Source organism: Aethalodelphis obliquidens, unplaced genomic scaffold (genome assembly GCF_003676395.1).
Source record: "Aethalodelphis obliquidens isolate GAN/ISIS:26980383/991018 unplaced genomic scaffold, ASM367639v1 scaffold5, whole genome shotgun sequence".
Classification (NCBI taxonomy): Eukaryota; Metazoa; Chordata; class Mammalia; order Artiodactyla; family Delphinidae; genus Aethalodelphis; species Aethalodelphis obliquidens.
This window is the reverse complement of record NW_020837949.1, coordinates 15,970,945-15,992,335: the sequence shown is the minus strand read 5'-3', so window position 1 is coordinate 15,992,335 and position 21,391 is coordinate 15,970,945. Positions and strand designations below refer to the sequence as shown.

Here is a 21,391-nt window from a genome sequence, read left to right as displayed (position 1 = left end):
TCTCTCACACACACACACACACACACACACACACACACACACACACAGCCTTAGATGGGGGAATGAATGTGTAGGTTTCTTCTGTTCAGCAAAGCATCTGCCCCTTCTTCAGTCCTAGGCCACTCTCAACACCTTACACTTCTTGACAGTGACTTCCCCACACACAGATTAACTGCCTTCTTCTACATCAGAAGCAGAAAAGAAGACCGCTTATTTCTAATATGATATTTAAATGTTTAAAAGCTTGTTTCTGCAATAATGAAGGCATAGGTAGAAAATTTACCTTATTATACAAATATTAAAATTTATATTGTAGCCCAAGTCAGAAATGAAATGTATCATTATAAACAATAAGTAATTCCCACTTAGCACATCGTTATTTTTCTATTACCATATCTGATGTTTAATATTATATAACTGGTGTTACTGGAAACTCAAATTATGATTTATGAAAAAGGGGAAAAGCTTGAACTCTAGAATATTTAAAAGCTCGGTAAGTACAGCTCAATAAATCATTTTTTATTCACTCTCAAATGAAATTTTTTGGTATGTGTATATATATATATATATAAAAGAATCAGTTGTTTTATATATATATTATATATTTATATATATTTATTTATATATTTATATAAATTATATTTTATGGGCTGAATTATGTCCCCCTCAAAAATTCATGTTAAATTCCTAACCCCGATACCTCAGAGTGTGAACATATTTGGAGACAAGGGTCTTTACAGAGGTAATTCAGTTAAAATGAGGTCATTGGAGTGGGCCCTAAGGAAATTTGGACACAGATATGCACAGAGGGAAAACGATGTGAAGGCACAGGGAGAGGACAGCCATCTATGAACCAAGAAAAGAGGCCTGGAATAGACCCTTCCCTCATGGCGTTCAGATGGAACCAACCCTCCTGAAACCTTGATCTCAGACTTCTAGCCTCCAGAACTGTGAAAAAATTAATTTCTGTTGTTTACGGTACTTTGTTACAGCAGTGAACTAGACTTCACACTAGTTTCCATTTTTGTATATCCTTCGGATCACCCTCATTAGCTGTAGAGATGCAAAATATACGTGTTTATTCTTATGTTTTAAAAAAATCGGTTCCCCACATTTTAAATAACATCATTTGAATATGTGACTTTGGCACTGCACAATCTAGGACTTGATGCTCATTAATGGTTTCACAATGCTCTCTGCATTAATCCACTCACCCGTCTCCACCCTTGGCCTGCAGATTTCCAGCAGGTGAGCTACGTTTCCCCATTACTTGATTCCTTCCACCCCCATCCACCCAACGCCCTGTCTACAGCAGCAGCAGCGGTTAGATCTGAGGAGATTCCTGTCGACTTCTCTACATTTTTTTAGACAGCAGCCTTCACAGCAGCTTAATTTATTACTCTTGTGCATCTGGGCAAAGACCTGAAAATAAAGTTGTCCTGTTTTCTGTGGAATGAAAATAATTCCTGCAATTATTTTTGCCTTGTGAAAGCGAGTGCTGCGAATGCGTGAGCCTGCGGCAAAGAGCTCTGGGCCTTGCCCCCTGTGTGACCCAGAAGGAGGACACCAGAAAAATGTTTACCTGCTTCCTGCTCTCTGGATTTCTGATGAGCTCACTACAGATACTGTTCTTTCCTCCTGAAAAAGTCTTCTTTTCTCTTCCCTGTCTGTGCGCTGAGCAACAGCCAGCCCGCTTTGATTTCCCTGTAGGTTCCTGAAGGCTTTGCATCAGGACCGAGCTGGCTGGAGTCACGGAGAGCGTGCAGAGTTATCTCTGCTAGCAGCACTTGTCACCAGGACACCGGCGCCATGGATCCTGGGGAAGCACCAGCATCTCTACGAATCTCACAGTGGAGAGAAGGTAGCCCTGAATCCAGCCCTGGGTCAAGCCTTGGAGGCCACTGAGTGTAACAGGGTGCATTGCACTGCTGTGTCTTACTCTGGAGGAACTCAACCCCTTTAGAGGACCCCAGCTTGAGAATTGCAGCACTAAAAGTTATCATTTGCTCCCATCCAATCATTACACAAAGACAAGCTTGAGTCAAAAATTATCTGACATGACTCAATCGTAAATGACCCCAAACACGCTTATACCGATGTTTTAGAATTATCGTTAAAACAGAAACCAAAACTATTCATTTATTTTACAATACCCAAAGAGATCCCATAGGAGGCACTCAGTTTAGGAAGAACTGGTATAATAGAAAAGAACTCTGGACACAGTCCTGACTTTAAGTTCAAGCCTGACCCCTCACTGGCTAGTGACCTTGTGCAAGTTGCAACCTTAGTGTCCTCCTTTGTAAAATGCGAACCAAACTCCTTGGGGCTTTGGTGGGGACCAAGTGAGACAATGCATGCTAAGGGCTTAGCATAGTGCCTGTCACGTTGTAAATACTCAATAAATAGCAACTACTTTTGTGATGCTCAAGAAATGCTGATGATAATAGCTAAAACCTAAAACACAAAGCAAAAGTTAGAAAGGAGGAATGCAGAAGCTTCAGGGGGAAATAAAAAGAAGGTCTCTCAACCCAGTATCTAATTAGTGCAAACATTGTTCTGTTACGCAGCCTTCCTTGATGCTAATTATTACATAGCTGTTTTGTGTGTGCACAGCTAATGAGCCTCTGAGCATGGAATTTGCCAAGGGAGATGGAAGCAGACACACAGCATGAAGTAAACTCTACAAACATTTATAGTTCCTGGTCCTCACGTCTGTCCCAGCCATTAGAAACAAAATTTTTTTAATAAAACACCCAGGTGACTCTTCTTCCGGGTGAGTGTCCTGTGCTTTAACTGTGATTTCTCTATGCATTTTTGGGCAGCCAATGAATGAATGATGTGCTCTAGCGAGCCAGACCAGGACAGTTTAGTTGGACACATCATTCATTCATCAAGTCGGTACTATACGTTGAGCTCCTCTCAGGGACTAGGGACATGAGATGTGGTAACTTGCAAAGGGGCATGGGTTGTGGCTCCTGACCTCAGGAGGTTCAGGGTAGGGCAAGGCAGACATGCACTCACGGCAGAGGCAGGGATGAAAGTCTTATCAGAGGAGCCAGCCCTTGGAGAAAAGGCAGCGACTCAAGGCTCGGGAAGGGCAGTCTGGCAAGTCTCATATTGATCTCTTTTCTAATCCTTGAACAAAACAAGCTCTTTTTGGCCTCAGGACTTTGAACTTCCCCTTGTTTCATTTAGAACATTAGTATGGCTAGCTGCTCTATGTCTTCAAGTCCAAGTTCAAAAGTTACCTCTCAAAGGAGCTTTCCCCAGTTACTCTGTCTAACTTGGCCCCCTTCCCTTTTGGTCACTCTGACAGTTGGCTCTTTAGATTTTAAGACCACTTACTCTAATATGTAGTTCTAATTTTAATTACTAGTTATTTATTTTGGTCACTATTATCTACCCACCACCACCACTAGAACATAGCAGTAAGAGGGAAGGAAACTTGTTTAATATCAGTAGCACCTAACATACAACCTTTACCACTGTAGGCTCTTAATAGATTTTATAAATAAATGAATAAATTGGAAACAATGCCAAAGGACAGCATGCTGCTCTCTTTCATAGCCTTTGTACTCTGAGCAGTACATTGGGATTTATCCTCCTGATTTTCCTGTTGCACTATAGGTCCATATAGGTCACTGATTTATCCCTGGTGCTAACTCTAGCCTATAGAACCCACTCCATAAATACTTGCTCAATGAACGAGCTGGGTTTTACAGAATGAAATGTATGAAGTATAGAAGAAGGAGAACAAGTTCCAGGTTTCTACAACCAGAGGTGCAGAGAAATGGACATATAAGAGTTCATGGCCCGTTCGGCCGTCGCTGGGAGTTTGATGTGGCTGAGGCAGAGTATACGGGCAACGCCAGGAACAAGGATCCAGCAGGGGCCAAACTGGATGATCACGTCCTGCTAACGAGCCAGGATCTGATTCTGTTGCTGGTGGAAGTGAGGATAAAAGAGGGATTTTAGGAAGAATAAGTGGGTCTGAAATTCATTACCTTTCTTAGATAAGAAACTGAGATGCCCATGTTGAATAGATACAGGGGTAGGAGCTGTACATAATGCAGGAGATCTAGAGTCAGGCTGCCTTGTATTTAAGTCCTGGCTCCTCTGCCTATTAGCTGTATCACCTTACGCTAGGCATCTCACTTCTCTAAGCCATAGTTTCCTTATACATAAAATTGGGGATGATCATAGTAATTGTTTCACAGAGTTTTTGTGAATATTCAATGACACAGTGTATGAGCAATGTACCCAGCTATAATCAAAACCTACTAGGCTCTCATGAAATATTAACTATAATTACTATCATTGTAATCACCATAATTCTTTTGCCTGAAAAGGTGCTGAGGGAAACGCCCACCTCAAGAAATCCATTTGGAAGGAAGGAAACCGTCTGAAAAATATTGCACATTTATCAGGCATTTTTACATAAATGACTTCATCTTTACAATAGTGCTATGAGATATTCATTGAAGACTTTAGTTTACAGAAGACAAAACAGATATTCTAATAAGAAAGTTGCAGAATTAGATTTTCTCACTTCAAGAACAGTATCATGGATGGGAAATAAAATAGACATTCAAAGATTTCCACAAGCAGAATAAAAAAGAAATGAAAACCTTGAGGCCAAACTGAATAAGAGTGTTTCCCTCTGATCAAAAAGAACAAAATCCCCATAAGATGCCCCAGGCTGCCTCTTTCTGGTCAAACGCAAGGGCAGCAGCCATCAACCCCGTCAGGGGTCTTAGAGGGGAGGGAGCGCGTTCCAGGCTGGCCTACAGTGGGATTCTGTGCCTTCACCTCTCTCAACACAGTTAAAAGTCTCTCAGCCTAGCAAAGCTCATCCACAGAGGGCTGCATGCTCATTCCCAAGGGATGTCAGAGCCCAGAAAATAGAAAGAAATGTTGGGGAGCATCTTTTATCTTTAAAAGAACTAACAAAAGAATCTACTTAGCGGGAGAGAATTGAGAATGCTGGGAATATCACTTTACTGACCCCCTTTCCCATTTAATGATCAGTTGCTAAACGCTGTGTCCTGCACACAGCTGAATCTCACACTTAAATGGTTGCTGTCCTTTTGATCTTCAAAGATGAATTGCCAAACCTGAGAGGGCTAGGAAATCATCCAAAAAGAGAGAGCAGCGACATGGCAAAACTTCTAGAAATAGCTGGGAAGAACTAAAAGGAATTAGGGTTATCGAGAGCAGGCAAGTTTAACAAGGACTTGGTACCAGCAGAGCATGAATTGGTGGACAGGACAGCAAGAGGGATTAACACTGTTGCCTGGACCACCTGTGCACAGACGTCCATCCATGTGCTTCTCCCTCTGCCCACCCCAGAAACCATTTGTGAATACCCTTCTGTCAGGCAAACTTGGAAGCAGATATATGCCAAGCTGGCCTGTCAGTATCAAAAGGAGTTTCACAATACTTCACAGTATTTATGTATCTTGTTTATAAAGCAACTAATAATTTCCAGGTCAATGATAGCTCAAGATTCTAGAACGATCCAAGATGATCATTAGCCTGTATCACTTGTGGCACCTATAGGAAAAATCTCAGTTCACCTAGGTGCCTTCCACACAAGCCCCCACCTGGGCCTCATCTTTGACTCTGCGCTCTGGTGATCGCTACCAGCAGCCCGCTCCCCTGGGCTGTACCTGCTCCCACAGACAGCACTGCCTGCAGGACCACAGCTTCCCCACAGAAGGGCCCATCCTGAGTCCCATTCAGCTTGGCCATCTTCTAATTCTACAGTGAGTCCATCCTCCAGGGGGACCACTGAGAAACACTTGTGGCTTGGAGAACAGTTATTTGCCCTCCGAAGGGTTCTCTGCTCTGATCTTTGATATAGCACTGTCAGCCCAGACTGGCCACAGCTCAGTTATTCCCGTGCATTATTTTCAAACTGGAAAGACTGAAATGACTCAACAAAGAATGACTGGTGGTTCCAAGAAGGAAAGACCTAACTCTCTCTACAGTTGGGTACTCAACTGGTCCAATATGATTACTCCGGGCAGCTTTCTCTCCAAGAAATGTCATCAGTGCCTCTTCTAGCCCCACAGGAGAGAGGGGTAGGTCTGATGATATACTCCAACACATACTCCCTGAAGGATCACTTACTAAAGAGCAATTCAAATCCCTTTCAGCTTCTCTTCTCATACTTACAGGCAGAGTTTGGAAAGTTATAGACATTTCCCAGATGCTCTTACAACAGAATTTTATATGTGACCTACTTTCTACCATGCAGGCACTCTTAAATGAGTCTTAGAGGGAGAAGTGAACAAGTAGAAAATAAGGCCAAATTTGGGGATATTGGACATTTTGGCAAGAAAAGAGGTGGACGTGTCTGGTTTTAGGGGTACAGGGAAGGTGAAGTTTCCAGTGTCCAATTCTTAGTATTATATGTGCTGAGCAGTGGGTAATTTCAGCAAGAGGGTCTCTGCTATATCAGTCACGTATGGTGTGATTAGACATTTCTCTTGAATCTTTTGCCTTCTCTGCTGTATTGATGGATCCAAGTCAAATCCTCTGGCCCTTGTAGAGATTCTGTGAGCGATATAATACTCTTCAATCAACCCCTTTCTGCTTCATTAGTTAGAAAAGATCTTGCTGCGGCTAAAAACTCTGACAGGTACGGGATTTTCTTAATGAAAAATTTAAATTAATGCTCTCAATCTCTTTTCCTAAGAAATTAAAATCTCAAGAGCCCACACAATTGCTCACCAATTTCTCCCTGCCGGATTCTGGCAGCAATTAAGCAAATTCCAGTTGTAACCTTTCAGTCAATCAATGACCTTCCCCAGAGCAATCTGTCCCCATCCCCAGGAAAGCTACATTCCAATTTTGCATCTTTCAATTCTTATGTCTACATTAGAATATCAGTAGTCTCCCTTCTTCTGTGTATATAATATAGAAGTGAAAGACTAAAACCTCTCTTCAGATTAAGTGGGATTCCAACACAAGAGAACCTTTAGATAAGGATTTCCAAACTGATATCTGGTATCACTGAAAGTGTGGACCAAGGCTCGAGAATAGAGTTTGTACAATATTGACACAGCCATAGGAAGGACCACTTCTTTACCTCAAAAGGTAATGCTGTTAGAATGGAGTGTAATGAATTTTAAGACAATTTTTAACCAAAGCAAGTGAGATATTTAGTAATTTCCCAAAGTTTAGATGGCAATTCTAGATATTAAGCGCCTCCTCTCACCAAGCATGTCTTTTCTGTTTCCCAGTACTTTATTTTATTTTAATTGGAGTATAATTGTTTTACAATGTTGTGTTAGTTTCTGCTATACGATGAAATGAATCAGCTCTATGTATACATATCTCCCCTCCCTCTTGGACCTCCCTCCCATTCCCCCCCCCACCATCCCGTCCATATAGGTCATCACAGAGTACTGAGCTGAGCTCCCTGTGCTATACTGCAGGTTCCCACTAGCTATCTGTTTTACACATGGTAGTGTATTTATGTCAAAACTAATCTCCCAATTCATCCCACCCTCCCCCTCTCCCCCTGTGTCCATGCGTCAGTTCTCTCCTCTCCCCAAGCAAGTCTTTTAATCTTTTAGCCTTGTTAATAATCAAGTCACAACGATTATCCCCCAAGGGGGATGTTGTCCCATCTTTCCTCAATTTCATGCTGGGTTGTCACAGCCTTACCAACATCTTTCTATTCCATTCTAAAATTTAAAAAGCATGTTTTTCACACTGAAAATCATGCAGTTTGCATATTGATCCACTACCATTTCCCAAAACAAGAGGCCAGTAACTGAGCAAAAGAGTTTTATAAAACAAACAAAAAAAACAGACAAAAAAATCCCAGAACCTGATGATGTGTTTCATGAGAAGGATAATGATGTGTGGCGAAAAAAAGGTACATGCTAGCTATAAGGTCGGTGACTGGGTTTAAAAAGGCAGAATAATGATGTCAAAAGAGCACAAAGCCTGGAACTGATTCTGCTACTCAACAATAGGGGGACTTGGATGAATCACTGATTTTTTTTGTCCTCACTTGTTACATGAGGGTCCCATCAATCACAGGCAAGGTGCCCAGATGCTCTACCATGTAATGAGTCTAGGAATTGAGATTTATCTAATACTACCAGAGTTTCATGAGTTTGTAAAACCTAGTGGCAGCACGGTGCGATTGAAAAGGCAGTGGGTCTTCTGAGTCAGTCTGACTTTGAATTTGAATCCTGGTTTCAACACTTACAAGCTGTGAAACCTCGGGCAAGTTGCTTAACCTCTCTGAGCCTGTGTTTTCTTATATATAAAGTAGGATAAATAAAATACACTACATAGTGTTGCTTTGAAGCTTAAATTAAGCTTCAAGTTAAATTAACTGATGAGGTAAAAAGGAAAGAAATTGGGTGATTTGTAGAGACGTGGATGGACCTTGAGACTGGCCTTCAGAGTGAAGTAAGTCAGAAAGAGAAAAACAAATATCGTATATTAACGCATATATGTGGAATCTAGAAGAATGGTACAGATGAACTGGTTTGCAAGGAGGAAATAGAGACACAGAAGTAAAGAATAAACGTATGGACACAAAGGGGTGAAGGAGGGGTGGGATGAATTGGGAGATTGGGATTGACATATATGCACTAAGACGTATAAAATAGATCCCTAATGAGAACCCACTGTATAGCACAGAGAACTCCACTTCGCTGTACAGTAGAAACTAACACAACATTGTAAAACAACTATATCCCAATAAAAGAAATAATAAAATAAAATAAATTAAATGATGAGGAGTGCCTATGACAGTGCCCGAGTCAAAATTAGCGGGTTCCCTACCTCCCTCTGTCTTTTTCATGTCCTGAGCTAAAATAGGAGAAAGCATTGATGACTTATTCTTTCCTGAATAAAGGAAGAAACTAATTTATTATTGTATAACTTTGAGAAAAATTTGCTTAAATGACTTCTTTACTACAGCTTCCACCAGTCTTTGGTGGATCTAGTGTACAAAACCTTTTTCTCCTCTTTTAGCATTTATTTATTTTACAAATATTTATTCAGCACTTAACTATGTGCTGCTCCGTGTTCTAAGCAAAAGGGATACAGTGGAGAACAAAATAGACCAGGTCCCCATCCTCCTGAAACTTATGCTCTGGGAGATGTCTTTCATAACGGTTTTAGAAATAATGTCCTAGAAATTGTCTTCTTCCATTTGGGCATCATCCTGCACGTCAGTACTGGGCTTTACAAACCTCACCTTCTCCTCTTTCAAAGGAAAATAAACTCATGGAGGTTACCTTATACTCATATGAGATTAAGTGAGAAATCTGCAGGGTATAAAAGAGAACATGAATTTAGAGTCAACCAAATGTGGACTCTGTCATTTATTAGAGACGTAACCCTGGGCAAATATTGAATAAATTAACCAGGGTTCCTCAGTTTCCTTCATACCACTATTTACTTGCAAGGAAATATGGAATTTTTATGAGATAATATATGTAAAACACTTAAAGCAAGGCGTGAGATTAGAAACAGAACAATACTAATCATAATAGAGATTCCATCTTATTACTTGTTTTTCCATTGATCAGAAATAAAGGAGCTATCTTAAGTGCAGAAGTTCACACAGGGAAAGCTGTAATATCCATTCATGATTATTTGAGAAAAATGGTATAAATATATATGAAACCCACACATGCCACCTGTTACATTTTACTTAAACCAGGAAACATATGTCATGGAAAGTGTGAGTGAATCCCATTAAGAAAATCTTCTATCTGACATGTCTCCCTAGCTCAACTCGTAGGATAAGATATTCTTTGTGCAGAGTTCCTGGTGCCAAAACAGGATTCATAGAACCCTCCACTGTTGAGAGGGAAAAGGTTAGTTTTAACAAAGGTATGTTATGCACAAAAAGAAGAGTACATTTTAATGACCTACGAAATGCATAACTGGTAATGTTGTGAAATACAGACCTCAGGGTAATTCCATTTTCAATTAATTATCTACCTTAATTTTTGACATAAAAAATTACAGACTGTCTACACGCTTGAAATATTTTTACCACTATTTTTCAAGCCTGAATCAGACTTTTAACCTTCATTACATATCACTAAATGGGAAATTTAAGACGGTGAACTATTTACCAGTCCAATTAAAAAGGAGCCACACTTAATGTGTTTATCAAATATCCTGAGGAGTCTTTTTTAATCACGTTCCCATTTTGTCCGATATATTCCAAGCTTTTCAACATTCTCCATGTTCACCCAGCCCCACCATCAGCCACCACCTGCTTAATCACGATCCCATTTTTTTCCTCCCCATCCATTAAGCTGTAGTTTCTCTCACCGCAGGAGAGAACAAGGATGGCATGTGTGCTTGTGTGTGTGTGTGTGTGTGTGTGTGTCTATGAATTTCACACTAGAGCAGTAAGTCTCAATTTTAGGACACTGAAGTCTCCTAAAGAACATTTTAATTTTCAAAATGACTGATGCTGATTTAGTTGGTCTGGGTTATACTTGGGTACTGGGACTTTTATAAGTTCCCATAGAAAATTGTGTGTGCAGCCCAGGTTGAGAACCACTGGACTGGAACATAGAGACGTCTTCAATCCCTTTTCTTTCTTTTCCTACTCTGTATTTATGCTGAAGATGTTGGTTCTCTGACTAGGTTAAAAATCAATTACTTTGAAAACTGTATCTGTTAGTTCTTCCACTTTGGGGACTATCTCACTGAATAGATAAGGCCACTGATTTCCATTAGATCTGTATAGTTGTCTCCAGATGAGTGACATTTGTACAGCTGGCACACGAACTCAGCACACTGACCCTAGCCCCACGTCGTGCCTTCCAAATATGCACTACAATCAGCAGAGGCTTCCATGCTCTGGAAAGAGCAGCCTGAATCCTAGACATGCACCTGCAGGTCCCCCTGCTTCTAGCCATCCTGAAGTTGGAGGTTACCATTTCTATGGACCACCTCATCAGAGGCTAAAAGAGTGAGGCCTGTGAAAGGGGTCCTTCCTGACGATCAGTGGCAAGTCAGCCAATCCTCCCCAGTTGCTGGGGATATTCTTATATTCATTTATTATGGATTTCATCTTCATTTTTCTGAGTTTCTCCTTATAATTAATCTAGCCCGTATGAATTTTCAGGTCCATTTTAGAATCAAAAATGAGCAAAGGCCAAGGAGATATTTTAATGCAGAGTTCACTGAGGCCCACTGTATTCATTTGCTAGGGCTGCCATACACCGAACCAAAGAGTACGTGGCTTAAATAATAGAAATTGATTTTCTCACAGTTCTGGAGGCTAGAAGTCCAAAATCGAGATGTCAGCAGGGCTGATTTCTTCTGAGGCCTTGCTCACTGGCTTGTAGATGGCTGTCTTCTCCCTGTGTCTTCACATGGTCTTCCTTGTGTGTCCGTCTGTGTCCTAACCTCCTCTTCTTATATGCCAGTCATATTGGAATAGGCCCACCCGTATGACTTCATTTAACTCTAATCTCCTCTTTAAAGGCTCTATCTCCACATACAGTCACATTCTGAGGTGCTGTGGGTTAGGACTTCAACATTTGAATTTTGGGGGAAATAACTCAGCCCATACAACAATGAAATAAAAGAGTTTAACACCTCTTTGTCTTCCCTCAGCTGGGATTCTATTTGTATGAAACCATGGCCGTGATAATTGGTTTGGTTTACTTTCTCCAGCATGAGAGCAGAGTCTGACTTTCTGGGAATGGACAGAAAGATAGCTCTATGTAATTCTGAAATTCCATGATAAATGTAGGTGGTAAGCTAATCTAACTAAACAAATATGAGGCTCTGAAAAAAATATTAGAAATACAGAACCTATCAAGTTATGTGGTAGAAAAAGGAAAAAATATAAAATAATTTAACTGATTTCATGAAAACTATATATGTTGATAATCTAGGAGAGGCTTGATTTTTCATTTTCAGCCTCTTGATCTTTCTAAGTTTGTCCATACTTGTCAGGATGTAGTCCTGATTTAGGGCTTGAAATATATAGTCACCATGCAGCTGTCTTAATTGGCCTGTTTTGCTAAGTTGTTTATTTGTGCGAGGAGACTGTTCCTATGCCCCCATCTGTGCAGAGGACTTCAATTTGAATTCATCAATTGCCTACTGAAAAGTACATGCACGATGCTCAATATATGAGCCTTTCTCAGTCCCCCTCTAAAGGTAATTCACCCAAGATTTTCTTCTGGAAAATTTGAGTTTGCACATCTGAAGATCCTGCCTGAGTCTGTCAATCCACTCAGATTAAAATTATGGTTCAGGGGCTTCCCTGGTGGTGCAGTGGTTGAGAATCTGCCTGCTAATGCAGGGGACACGGGTTCGAGCCCTGGTCTGGGAGGATCCCACATGCCGCGGAGCAACTAGGCCCGTGAGCCACAAGTACTGAGCCTGCGCGTCTGGAGCCTGTGCTCCGCAACAAGAGAGGCTGTGATAGTGAGGCCTGCGCACCGCGATGAAGAGTGGCCCCTGCTTGCCACAACTAGAGAAAGCCCTCGCACAGAAACAAAGACCCGACACAGCAAAAATAAATTAACTAATTAATAAAGTCCTACCCCCAACATCTTCTTTAAAAAAAAAAAAAATTATGGTTCAAAGGCAGGAACCTACCTTGAGGTTTGGGCTTAGTCAGTTTGCCACAGGGCTTGGAGATGGTGACTGTCTTCTGACAGTCAGCGTTGTGGAGGGCTCGCTTCAGGCTTCCAGTTCTGGTCTTCAAGGCCGTATTCAGATCACATTCTCCCCAGGCCTGGAACTGGTATTTGCACTCCGCTAGAGGCAGGGTAGGACCAAACAGAAATCTGTGAGTTCCTCTTGGAGTGCCATGAAAATAGACACTTCTGTTAACTTTTCGTAGTGAGGTAATTGTAGGTTCACATGCAAGAAATAATACAGAGAGATCCCATATGCCCTGCACCCAGTTTCCCTCAGTGGTGATATCCTGCATAGCTATAGTCCAATAGCGCCACCAGGAAATTGACGTGGACACAGTCCATAGATGTTATTTAGGTTTCCCCAGTTTCACCTGCACTCATTTGTGTATATGTACGTGTGCACATTGAATCCTCTGTGACTTTATCACATGTGTAGGTAAGAGTGAGTACCCCCACCGTTAGTATTCAAACAACTTCTAACACAAGGGTCTCTCGGGTTATCCTTTTACAGTCAGAACTTAACTTTCTTCTTCCTTTCCTACCTCCCTAACCCTTGGCAATTACTAATCTGTTCTCCACCTCTGTAATTGTGTCATTTTACGAATGTTATATAAACGGAATCATACAGTATGTAATCTTTTGAGACTGGCTTGTTTTGCTCAGCAAAATTTCCTGAAGGTCCATCCAAGTTGTATTAATCAATAGTCTGTTTCTTTCATTGTTGAGGAATCCTCCATGGTATGGATGTACCCCAGTTTGTTCAACCATTCACCAGTTGAAAGATTATCTGGGTCATTCCCAACTTTTGGTAACCACTAAAGCTGCTATATACGTTCATGTATAGGTTTTTATAAGAACATAAATTTCCATTTCTCTAGGATAAATGCCTAAGAGTGAAACCACTGCATTGTATGGTAAACACAAGTTCAGTTTTGTGAAAAACTGCCATACTCTTCGCCAGTGTGGCTCTACTATTCTGTCTTCCCATCACCAATGTAGGAGTGATCTAGTTTCTCTGCATCCTCGCTAGCAATTGATGTTATTTCTAATTGTAGCCGTTCTGATAGGTGTGTAGTATATAGTGATGTCTCTTGGTTTTCATTTGTATTTTCCTAATGGAGAAAAGATGGTGAACATCTTTTCAGGTGTTTATTTGCCACCTATATATCCTCTTCAGTAAAATGTTTGTTCATGTCTTTTGCCCACTTTCTAATTGGATTGTTAGTTTTGAGAGCTCTTTATATATTCTAGGTATAAGACCTTTAAGACACACTTTTTAGGATATTTTGCGTGTAGTTCTTTAGGGTACGCATATAGAATTTAAGATCAAATGTATCTGAATTTCACCATGCCTTTATAGAATTTACCTCCATTCATAAAAAGTTATAACCCCAAAGGTTGTAGAGAATGAAAAAGATATAGTACGTATATTCATTATCCTTCTCCATTGATCAATAGGCCAAAGCATATTTCTGTAAACCAGTGAGAATATTTGGGGCATTGTGTCCCACTATGGCTGAGAAAGACAAAGAATCTAGAATGTGAAAAAACAGGCAATTTGGGTGTTCAGTGGTGGGTTTAAAGTTGGAAGTGTGAAAGATTCCTTCTCAAATAAGGAGATGAGGTCAGCATGAAACTGGCAATAGTCAGTGAGAGAAAATCTGTGAAAAGTGGCTCATAGTAGCCCTGCTGGATCTGGTAAGTAAATCTATGAAACAGTGTGGAGAGTGGGGAGGGAAAAAATAGAGAGAGAGGGCCTGGAAGTAACAGAAAGAGATCTGGAGGAGGAGGAGAATAAGTAAGAAAAGAGGAAGGGAAGATCAAAGGAATCTAAAAATAGAAGAAGGAAAGAGAACACTGCTAGGAGGGATCAAGGGCATATTTTCTGTCCCTTTTGGTAAGATAGTGGCCTCAGTCAGGGACTATTCTGACACGCGCACCGAAAGGAAACATGCAGCAATATCTGGAGATATTTTCAGTTGGTGCAGTTGGTGAGGTGGGGAGTGCCACAAGAAACTAGTGGGTAGAAGTCAGAGATGCAGTTAATTATCCTACAATGCACAGGACAGCCCTCCCTCCAGGACAAAAAACTGTCTGGCCCCAAATTCTGGTAGAATTGAAAATGAGGGACCTGGGGTTAGGCAAGATGCTTGGTTATTTTGCATCTGATAAAATAAACTTGTTAAAATAATAAATAGAGTCAACCTCAAAAAGATGCTTGATGGAAGAATGACAGAATTATCTCAGGGTGGACAACTAAATCACTAGGACAGAAGGGGTGGGATTTACCTCCAAATTGCTTTTTCCAGTTGCAGGGGATCTTACATCTCTGGGTCTTCATGGTTTGTTTACACTCAGCTCCGGTCCGGGTGCCCTCCCGGGTGCCCAGCCCACAGTCCCCACTGGTAGGCACGCACACACTCCACTGCCATTCTCCACAGTCAGACTTCTTCACTTTCTTTTCTGAAAGGGCGGAAGGAAAAACAATCAACGTCCAGAAAACTCTTTAACTGCTAGATATAACCAAGTTAATTCCTGAGCTCCATAATTGCATGGTTGTGCTTTTAACCTCTATCTTCAGTGTCCAGTAAAGAGTAGGAACTCGATAGGTGTTAGCTGAATGGTTGAATCAACCAATGACCAAGAGAATGGAGAAAGAAACCTAAGGAGCTAGAACTAATATTCATCTAACTCTTACTATGTGCCAGGGACTGTGCTAAGTGATTTGCTGACATCTCCTTTTAGAAGCAAACATTTCTGAAAAAGAGAAGATGATCAAAGTCAGTTAAACCTAAAAAATGATCAAATATTCTTTGAGAAGGAACAGTTGTCAGATTAGCCATTTCAATGCATGTCAACGTTCCTTTCTCTGTCTTATAGGTGGAATAGCATAAATTAAATGTGGTGGACCACAGATGTAATAGACTCTCAGCTCCACAGCCTCCTTATGACATTGCGAGTGACACAGAAAAGGTGCTTTATCCTCTCTAAGCTTCAGTTTCCTCCTTTGTAAATATGAGATAAAACAAAACTTGCTTGCAGGACTCTTTTTGAGGAAGAGTGTCAACATAAGTAAAACACTTGATTCCTGGTCAATTTTCTGTATGTTGTAGCTGTTAATATGATCATTATTATTTCAGTCAATAGTTAATGATCACCACCTATACTTCAGGACTTAGAGTGGGGGGCGGAATCAGAGGGGATGTCACTTAGCTTCCTCTAAATACTTGGAAGGAAGGAAGTGGGGAAGAAAGGAAGAAAGAAAAGGAGGGAGGGAGGGAAGGAGGGAAGGATTAGATGGATGTTAATCAGTGAAGAGTTTTGTGTTCATAACCATATTGCTTACCTGGTTTCTCTTTCTTTCCTGCTTCAGCAGTATCCACAGCTGCTAAAATGAAGATAAATGCCAGGAAGGCAGCTGCAAATTTCCGACGCTGCTGCAGGTACTGTTGAGTCTGCATTCTAGGAACAAACAGAGAGACAGAAGAAGGTGGCGTCAACCTAAGTAACTATATATAGTCATCCTTATAACTCCCGACAATTCGCAAAAACAGCCATGGTGTTGTAGCGCACGTGGATAATCTGAATGGACACGGTGAATGGATTACCTGTGCAGGTATATGTTTGCTGTTATCTTCAGAGGCATCAGTAATGACCAACATCTCAGATTTTTTTTATCGTTTCCATCATCATGATTATCTTATCATCATAGTTCTATTATTCATTGCTCCACTGAAGAGTAAAGCCCAAAACAGAAGAGCTAGCACACCTTCGATCTATAGCAAAAACACTTCTAAACTCACATGTGCTGAAAATCCACTAAATTCTAGGATGGAATGAAGAGTTTACACTTACTCATAATTTGAAATTCTCCACATTTGATATGAATAAAAATCCCAGGATAACATTATGAAGACTCCCTTAGAACTTAAAGTCATTTGCGACAGCCTAGTGTCAGTATGATTGCCTTGCTAAGCAAACTTGGGAAGTCTCAGTTCAAGCCCCAGGACAGCCCACTTCTTGAAGCTACACCAAGTCACTGGCTGCAGCAGCTCACCTGGAAGTCAGTTATCTCTATCTGGTATGTTCATGGTGTTTTATACTTCATATAAAAATGACAGTAATAACATATGGTCATGAACTCTGAGAATTTTTCTTCCAGAAGTATAGATTGTATAGATTGTTTAGATAATTTTACATTCTCAGGAACGTAAACAATAAAACATCACACATATAAGGGATTGAGATCACTCTATTCTGCAATTTGCTTTTCCTCATTCAAACACATCTATGAAATGATGTCCTTGTCCGTGAATTTTTCCCCCTTTCTGTGACATTGGAAATGCTATCCCTTATTAGTGTTTTTTTAATTGATGACTCTAGATTCCATTGTATGGATGAAGCATATTTCATCTATCAGTTAAAGTTAGTATTTTGGTCATTTGGTCCTTTCAATGAATCTTACATCCTAAATAGCTACTCAGCATCTCCATTACTTTCCAAAATCTAAAATTAGGTGTTTTGTTCTTCCTCTTAATGCTAAATTTTTATAACTATACTTCACTGATGGTCAGACAGAAGAGTTCCTACTGATGCTGAGACTTTTCCTATGACTCTCATTGGACATGAACTATATGAGAAGCCAATCTGGATGTACTGGTTGGCAAGCCTTCTCAGAGTTGAGTACCCTGGTGCACCTACACTACTACACATATATGACTTAGCCATGCGTCATTTACAATTATTAGGTGTAATGTGAACCAAGGTGAAGGTCTTCTGTTGTTTTCTCCAAAGGCTGTCCAAGAACATCCTCTCAGTGACTAACCACTTCGGTGGCAGAAACTTTTCATCTGAACTTTCTTAAAGGGTAAGTTAACTTTTAAATTCAGAACTTTAAAAATTTAACATATTTCTTTCCAAGTTGGAATACACCTTTATGTTTCACAATTACCTTTGAATACCTGAAATATTTAGATTGTGAATTAGATGAGAATTCAGAAATTTCCATCATGAAAGCACAGCTCTTGAGAGAACTTTCTGACCAAGCAATGGAGAGATGCTTGCAGAGCCTTGTAAAGAAATGTCACTGAGGAAACATGGCCACTTGGCAGAAACAGAAAGAACTCCTCCATAAATAACACACACACAGAGTTATTAATAGAAAGGTGCTATTGCTGGCTATTTTAACTTCAGCATTTCTAGTTTGACATTGCTAAGTTCTTACTTTTATAATTATTTCCAAAAAGCTTTCTCTCAATCAAGTTAAATTCACTTAATTTCAAGAAAAAAAAATCCCACATGGGCCAGAATTTCCTGACCAAAAATTTCTTTTGAGTCATAGAATGGTCTATTAAACAAGTGATCTTAACTATAGTGGGAGCAGAGGGGAAGGAAGGAGAGAGGAATTGGGATGAGAGTTGGTAGAACGGAAGTGCACTCTAGTCCATGTTATTTCTCCTATTGATTCAGAAAAATTCGGAATCTTAATGAGTGGGCAAGCGGTTACATTTCAGCTTTTAGATGTTCTAAAGAAAAATGCATGCAATTCCATGTGTACAGGGAAAATGTGTAAAGTATGTGATCAGCAGTAGGTGTGAGTTGGAGAATCTTCTCAACCTCTTTTCCCTTCCCTCCTGTTTTGCCTACCATTCTGTTTAAGCCTCTATTTTGATAGCTTAAGATTTTTTTGGGTAGAGCAAATGAAAAAATGGTTATTTAAAAGAAGAGAATAAGGGAGTTTAGAAAAGAGATGACTCAAATTATCCAAAAGCCCAAGTAGCATGCTGGTGCCTTGGTACCGTGGTAAAACCTTGGGTAATTAAACATGTGTAGATAACAGTTTCCCTTGCTTGTGGTATTTGCATAGTTGATTATTTGTCCTTAGCATCAAGCAAAGGCAAAAGCATCTGTATATGGTTTAACCCTGCCTGCTATCCAACAGTTGCTAGATGAGCATGGAGGCAAGAACATTGACCTTAAGGAAGTGGTCAGGATCATGACTTATTTTTCACACGGAGGGAAATAAAACAGTGGCAGAATAAGCCTTGCTAAGTCAGCTCAGTTCTTTTGAATAATTTACTTATTTTCACCCCCTCCTACTGCCATCTTGTGTTGTGCTTACTCTGACAGATTTAATTTCATAGGGTTTAACGGTTAAGTTGAAGACTACCCTAGATGGCTGTTGTCTGGAAACTATTGTTGAGTTATCTCAGTCACTAATAAGTATGAAGTTCAGAGTTTCCCCTGAGTTGGTTTCTGAAACCAACTCAGGGGAAAAGTGTTAATTTATTAAGTCCTGGTCACTTCTATGGAGAAATCGCTGATGAAAAGGAAAAGAGAGCTCTCCTTTCCTTTAGCATTTTAATAGGATCTAGAATTTTTAAAGATGATTAACATCTCGTGTAAACACAAAACAAGAATGCTGGAATCTGTCTCTCAGTGATCTGTTTGGAATGACTAATATAGGATTTGAGGCAGAAGCTTTGGCTTAAACTTCAGCTCCACCATATAATTTTTGGAATGTTCTTGGGCAAATCACAACCATTTGAACCGCTGTTTTGACATCTACAAAGTGGGTTTGATTATAACAACAACTTGAGAGGTTTATTGTGAAAATGCAAGATGCAGACACAGAGCTAACCCAGAATATCAAGAAATATATTATTAGTTGTTGAATAAAGTTAATTCACCCCTACACTCGTATTACTTACTAAAAGGAAGTTCTTCTTTTTATTAAGACATAACAAGCATGACACTTTAAGCCGTCTAATATCTAAACTCAAAAGATAAAAATTTTAAAAAACAAAAAAGGAGACAGAGATATGATTTAATGCCAACTAAAGATTTGTTCAGCTTTCTAAGTATACAAATTTGTTCAGCCTTTTGACTTCTTAAAAAGCTAAAATAAACTCAAGGACCTTCATGCCCAGTATTTCTTTGGAGTTCGCTGAAGTAAAGAGACTCCATGTTGAGAATTAGGGAAACTGTTGATGTAATTTAACGTGTATGAAATGAAAAAAAAATCTAACTTTGCAACTGCATTTTATGCCTCTTGTGTGGTGAAACTGTTCTACTGCCCTCTTTATTTCAAGTACCTAGGATAGGGACCCAGCACTTAGTTGCCACTCAGTAAAATTTTTGCCAGCAAAAATTATCGCCAAAACATGGTATCAAACAGAGGAATTAATATTCATGCTAAAATGATGTCTCAGCCCTTTGTCTATACCATGGGATATAAAATTCACTGAAGAAATTGGGCTGGAAACAACCAGAATCTAAAGCAGTTTCATACATACAGGAATGGTCAGTAAATGATTTGCAATGCTTCTGCATCATATCTTACACATCATCAGACTTTTCTAGATATTTTGTGATCTACCTGCCTAAATTTCTGTGAAAAAGTATTATTTTTCCTTTTTATAGGTCACTTTTCTTTATTTTCACCAACTCTTCTTCAAGTCGTAATCCTCATTGATTTATTTTCAAATGGTTTGGTCATTGCCTTAGATTCCTAAAGTCTCATATAAATAGCCATTATGTTTACAATGGAATCTTTTGCTAAATCAGACCTTCACTTTGACCTTGTTAAGCTTATTTAAACACTAAGCCTTGAAAAGAATGTGTCCCAAGCACGTGTGTGCATGATGACCTCAGGTACACTCTACTCACACCCCAGGAATGAGTTCAACAGTGTTCCATCTTTGATTTTAACTAAGTGCATTATCAATTAGGTGGATAAAGAAGGACATTCACTTAATTTTGTACAACTCAATAGAAACAGGCAACTTTAAGGCTGAAATATTTTCATGGCATGGTGGCACCTGCTGGAAAAATGTGATATTTTAAGACATCTTCTTTAGACATCTATTCACTGATTTTTAGAGCACCTACTAAGGGCCAGGTGTATGCTGGGCATGGGAACATGATAAAAGAATATGATTCAGCCCTCCCCCTAAAGGAGTTCTGTCTAACTGGGAGAAAAGGGAGAGAAATGATTCACTATGGTAAACATCATTAAAAGTTTATACACGTAGTGCTAGCTCAGTACATAGGCTCAAGTGATAATTTTGCTTAGCAAGGTTGAGTGAGGTAGAGGGCTGGGTATATTTTATCTTTTTTTTTTTTTTAATAGTTGAAGTCTTCCAAATAAAGGAAAGAGGGAAGGAAGAGAAATTCAGGCAGAAAGGACCAAATAAGTGAATATGTGGAGATGATGTTTATAATACATTCAGTGACAGAATGTGATTAGAATAGAGTGTACAGTAGTAAGTAACAGTGGGTGGACCTCAAAAGGAGAAAGATAAAATGAGTTAATCCTGGGAGCTGTGAGGGAGGAAGATAGACAGAGTTATTAACTGGTCTGGAGAAGTGAAACAAGGGAAGGTCAGGGAGGGAGGAAAAGGCTGCATGTTGTATAAACGTGACTAAAACCCTAAATTACCACCAGAGGGGCAGCCACCATACTCAACAGTCCATCCAGATATCTTTAATATAGTACATTTGTTACCCTTTTGGCTTTGTTTTTATTTTTGTTTATCAGTTTTGTGGCTGTTCTATGTACTTTGGTTCATTTTGGGGTGTTTATTACCAAAGTATTATGATTGGAGTCAAGAATGAGCTCCAAGACTCAAAAACTTCATACTCAAAAAAAAAAGTTCATACACACACACATTTAAAAATCCCTTCTGATATTCATTAGAAAAATAAAGTTGGGCTAAAGCAGTGATTTTTAG

General features: G+C 39.8%; 1 protein-coding gene and 1 long non-coding RNA gene across 5 annotated transcripts in view; one reads left to right on the top strand and one right to left on the bottom strand.

Annotated features, from left to right (window-relative positions):
* PTN (pleiotrophin) overlaps nucleotides 1–21,391 on the bottom strand; it is a 96,753-nt gene that overhangs the window by 6,746 nt on the left and 68,616 nt on the right. For both annotated transcript variants that reach the window (XM_027101801.1, XM_027101800.1), the window contains exons 2-4: nucleotides 16,006–16,121; nucleotides 14,949–15,122; nucleotides 12,616–12,777 (exon numbers count right to left, since the gene is read on the bottom strand). In XM_027101801.1, coding sequence (XP_026957602.1) covers nucleotides 12,616–12,777; nucleotides 14,949–15,122; nucleotides 16,006–16,120 — 451 coding nt within the window. In that variant the 5' untranslated portion in view covers nucleotide 16,121. The remainder of the gene's footprint in view (nucleotides 1–12,615; nucleotides 12,778–14,948; nucleotides 15,123–16,005; nucleotides 16,122–21,391) is intronic.
* The window catches only part of LOC113618054 (uncharacterized), a 36,602-nt gene that overhangs the window by 14,410 nt on the left and 801 nt on the right, over nucleotides 1–21,391 (top strand). Inside the window, exons 4-8 of one of the 3 annotated variants that reach the window (XR_003431867.1) lie at nucleotides 1,711–1,861; nucleotides 2,614–2,773; nucleotides 15,540–15,632; nucleotides 16,036–16,740; nucleotides 17,454–17,526. This is a non-coding gene — a long non-coding RNA (uncharacterized LOC113618054). Of the gene's footprint in view, nucleotides 1–1,685; nucleotides 1,862–2,613; nucleotides 2,774–15,539; nucleotides 15,633–16,032; nucleotides 16,741–17,453; nucleotides 17,527–21,391 lie in introns of all 3 variants that reach the window. The other 2 variants (XR_003431865.1, XR_003431866.1) reach the window with 2 other exon arrangements.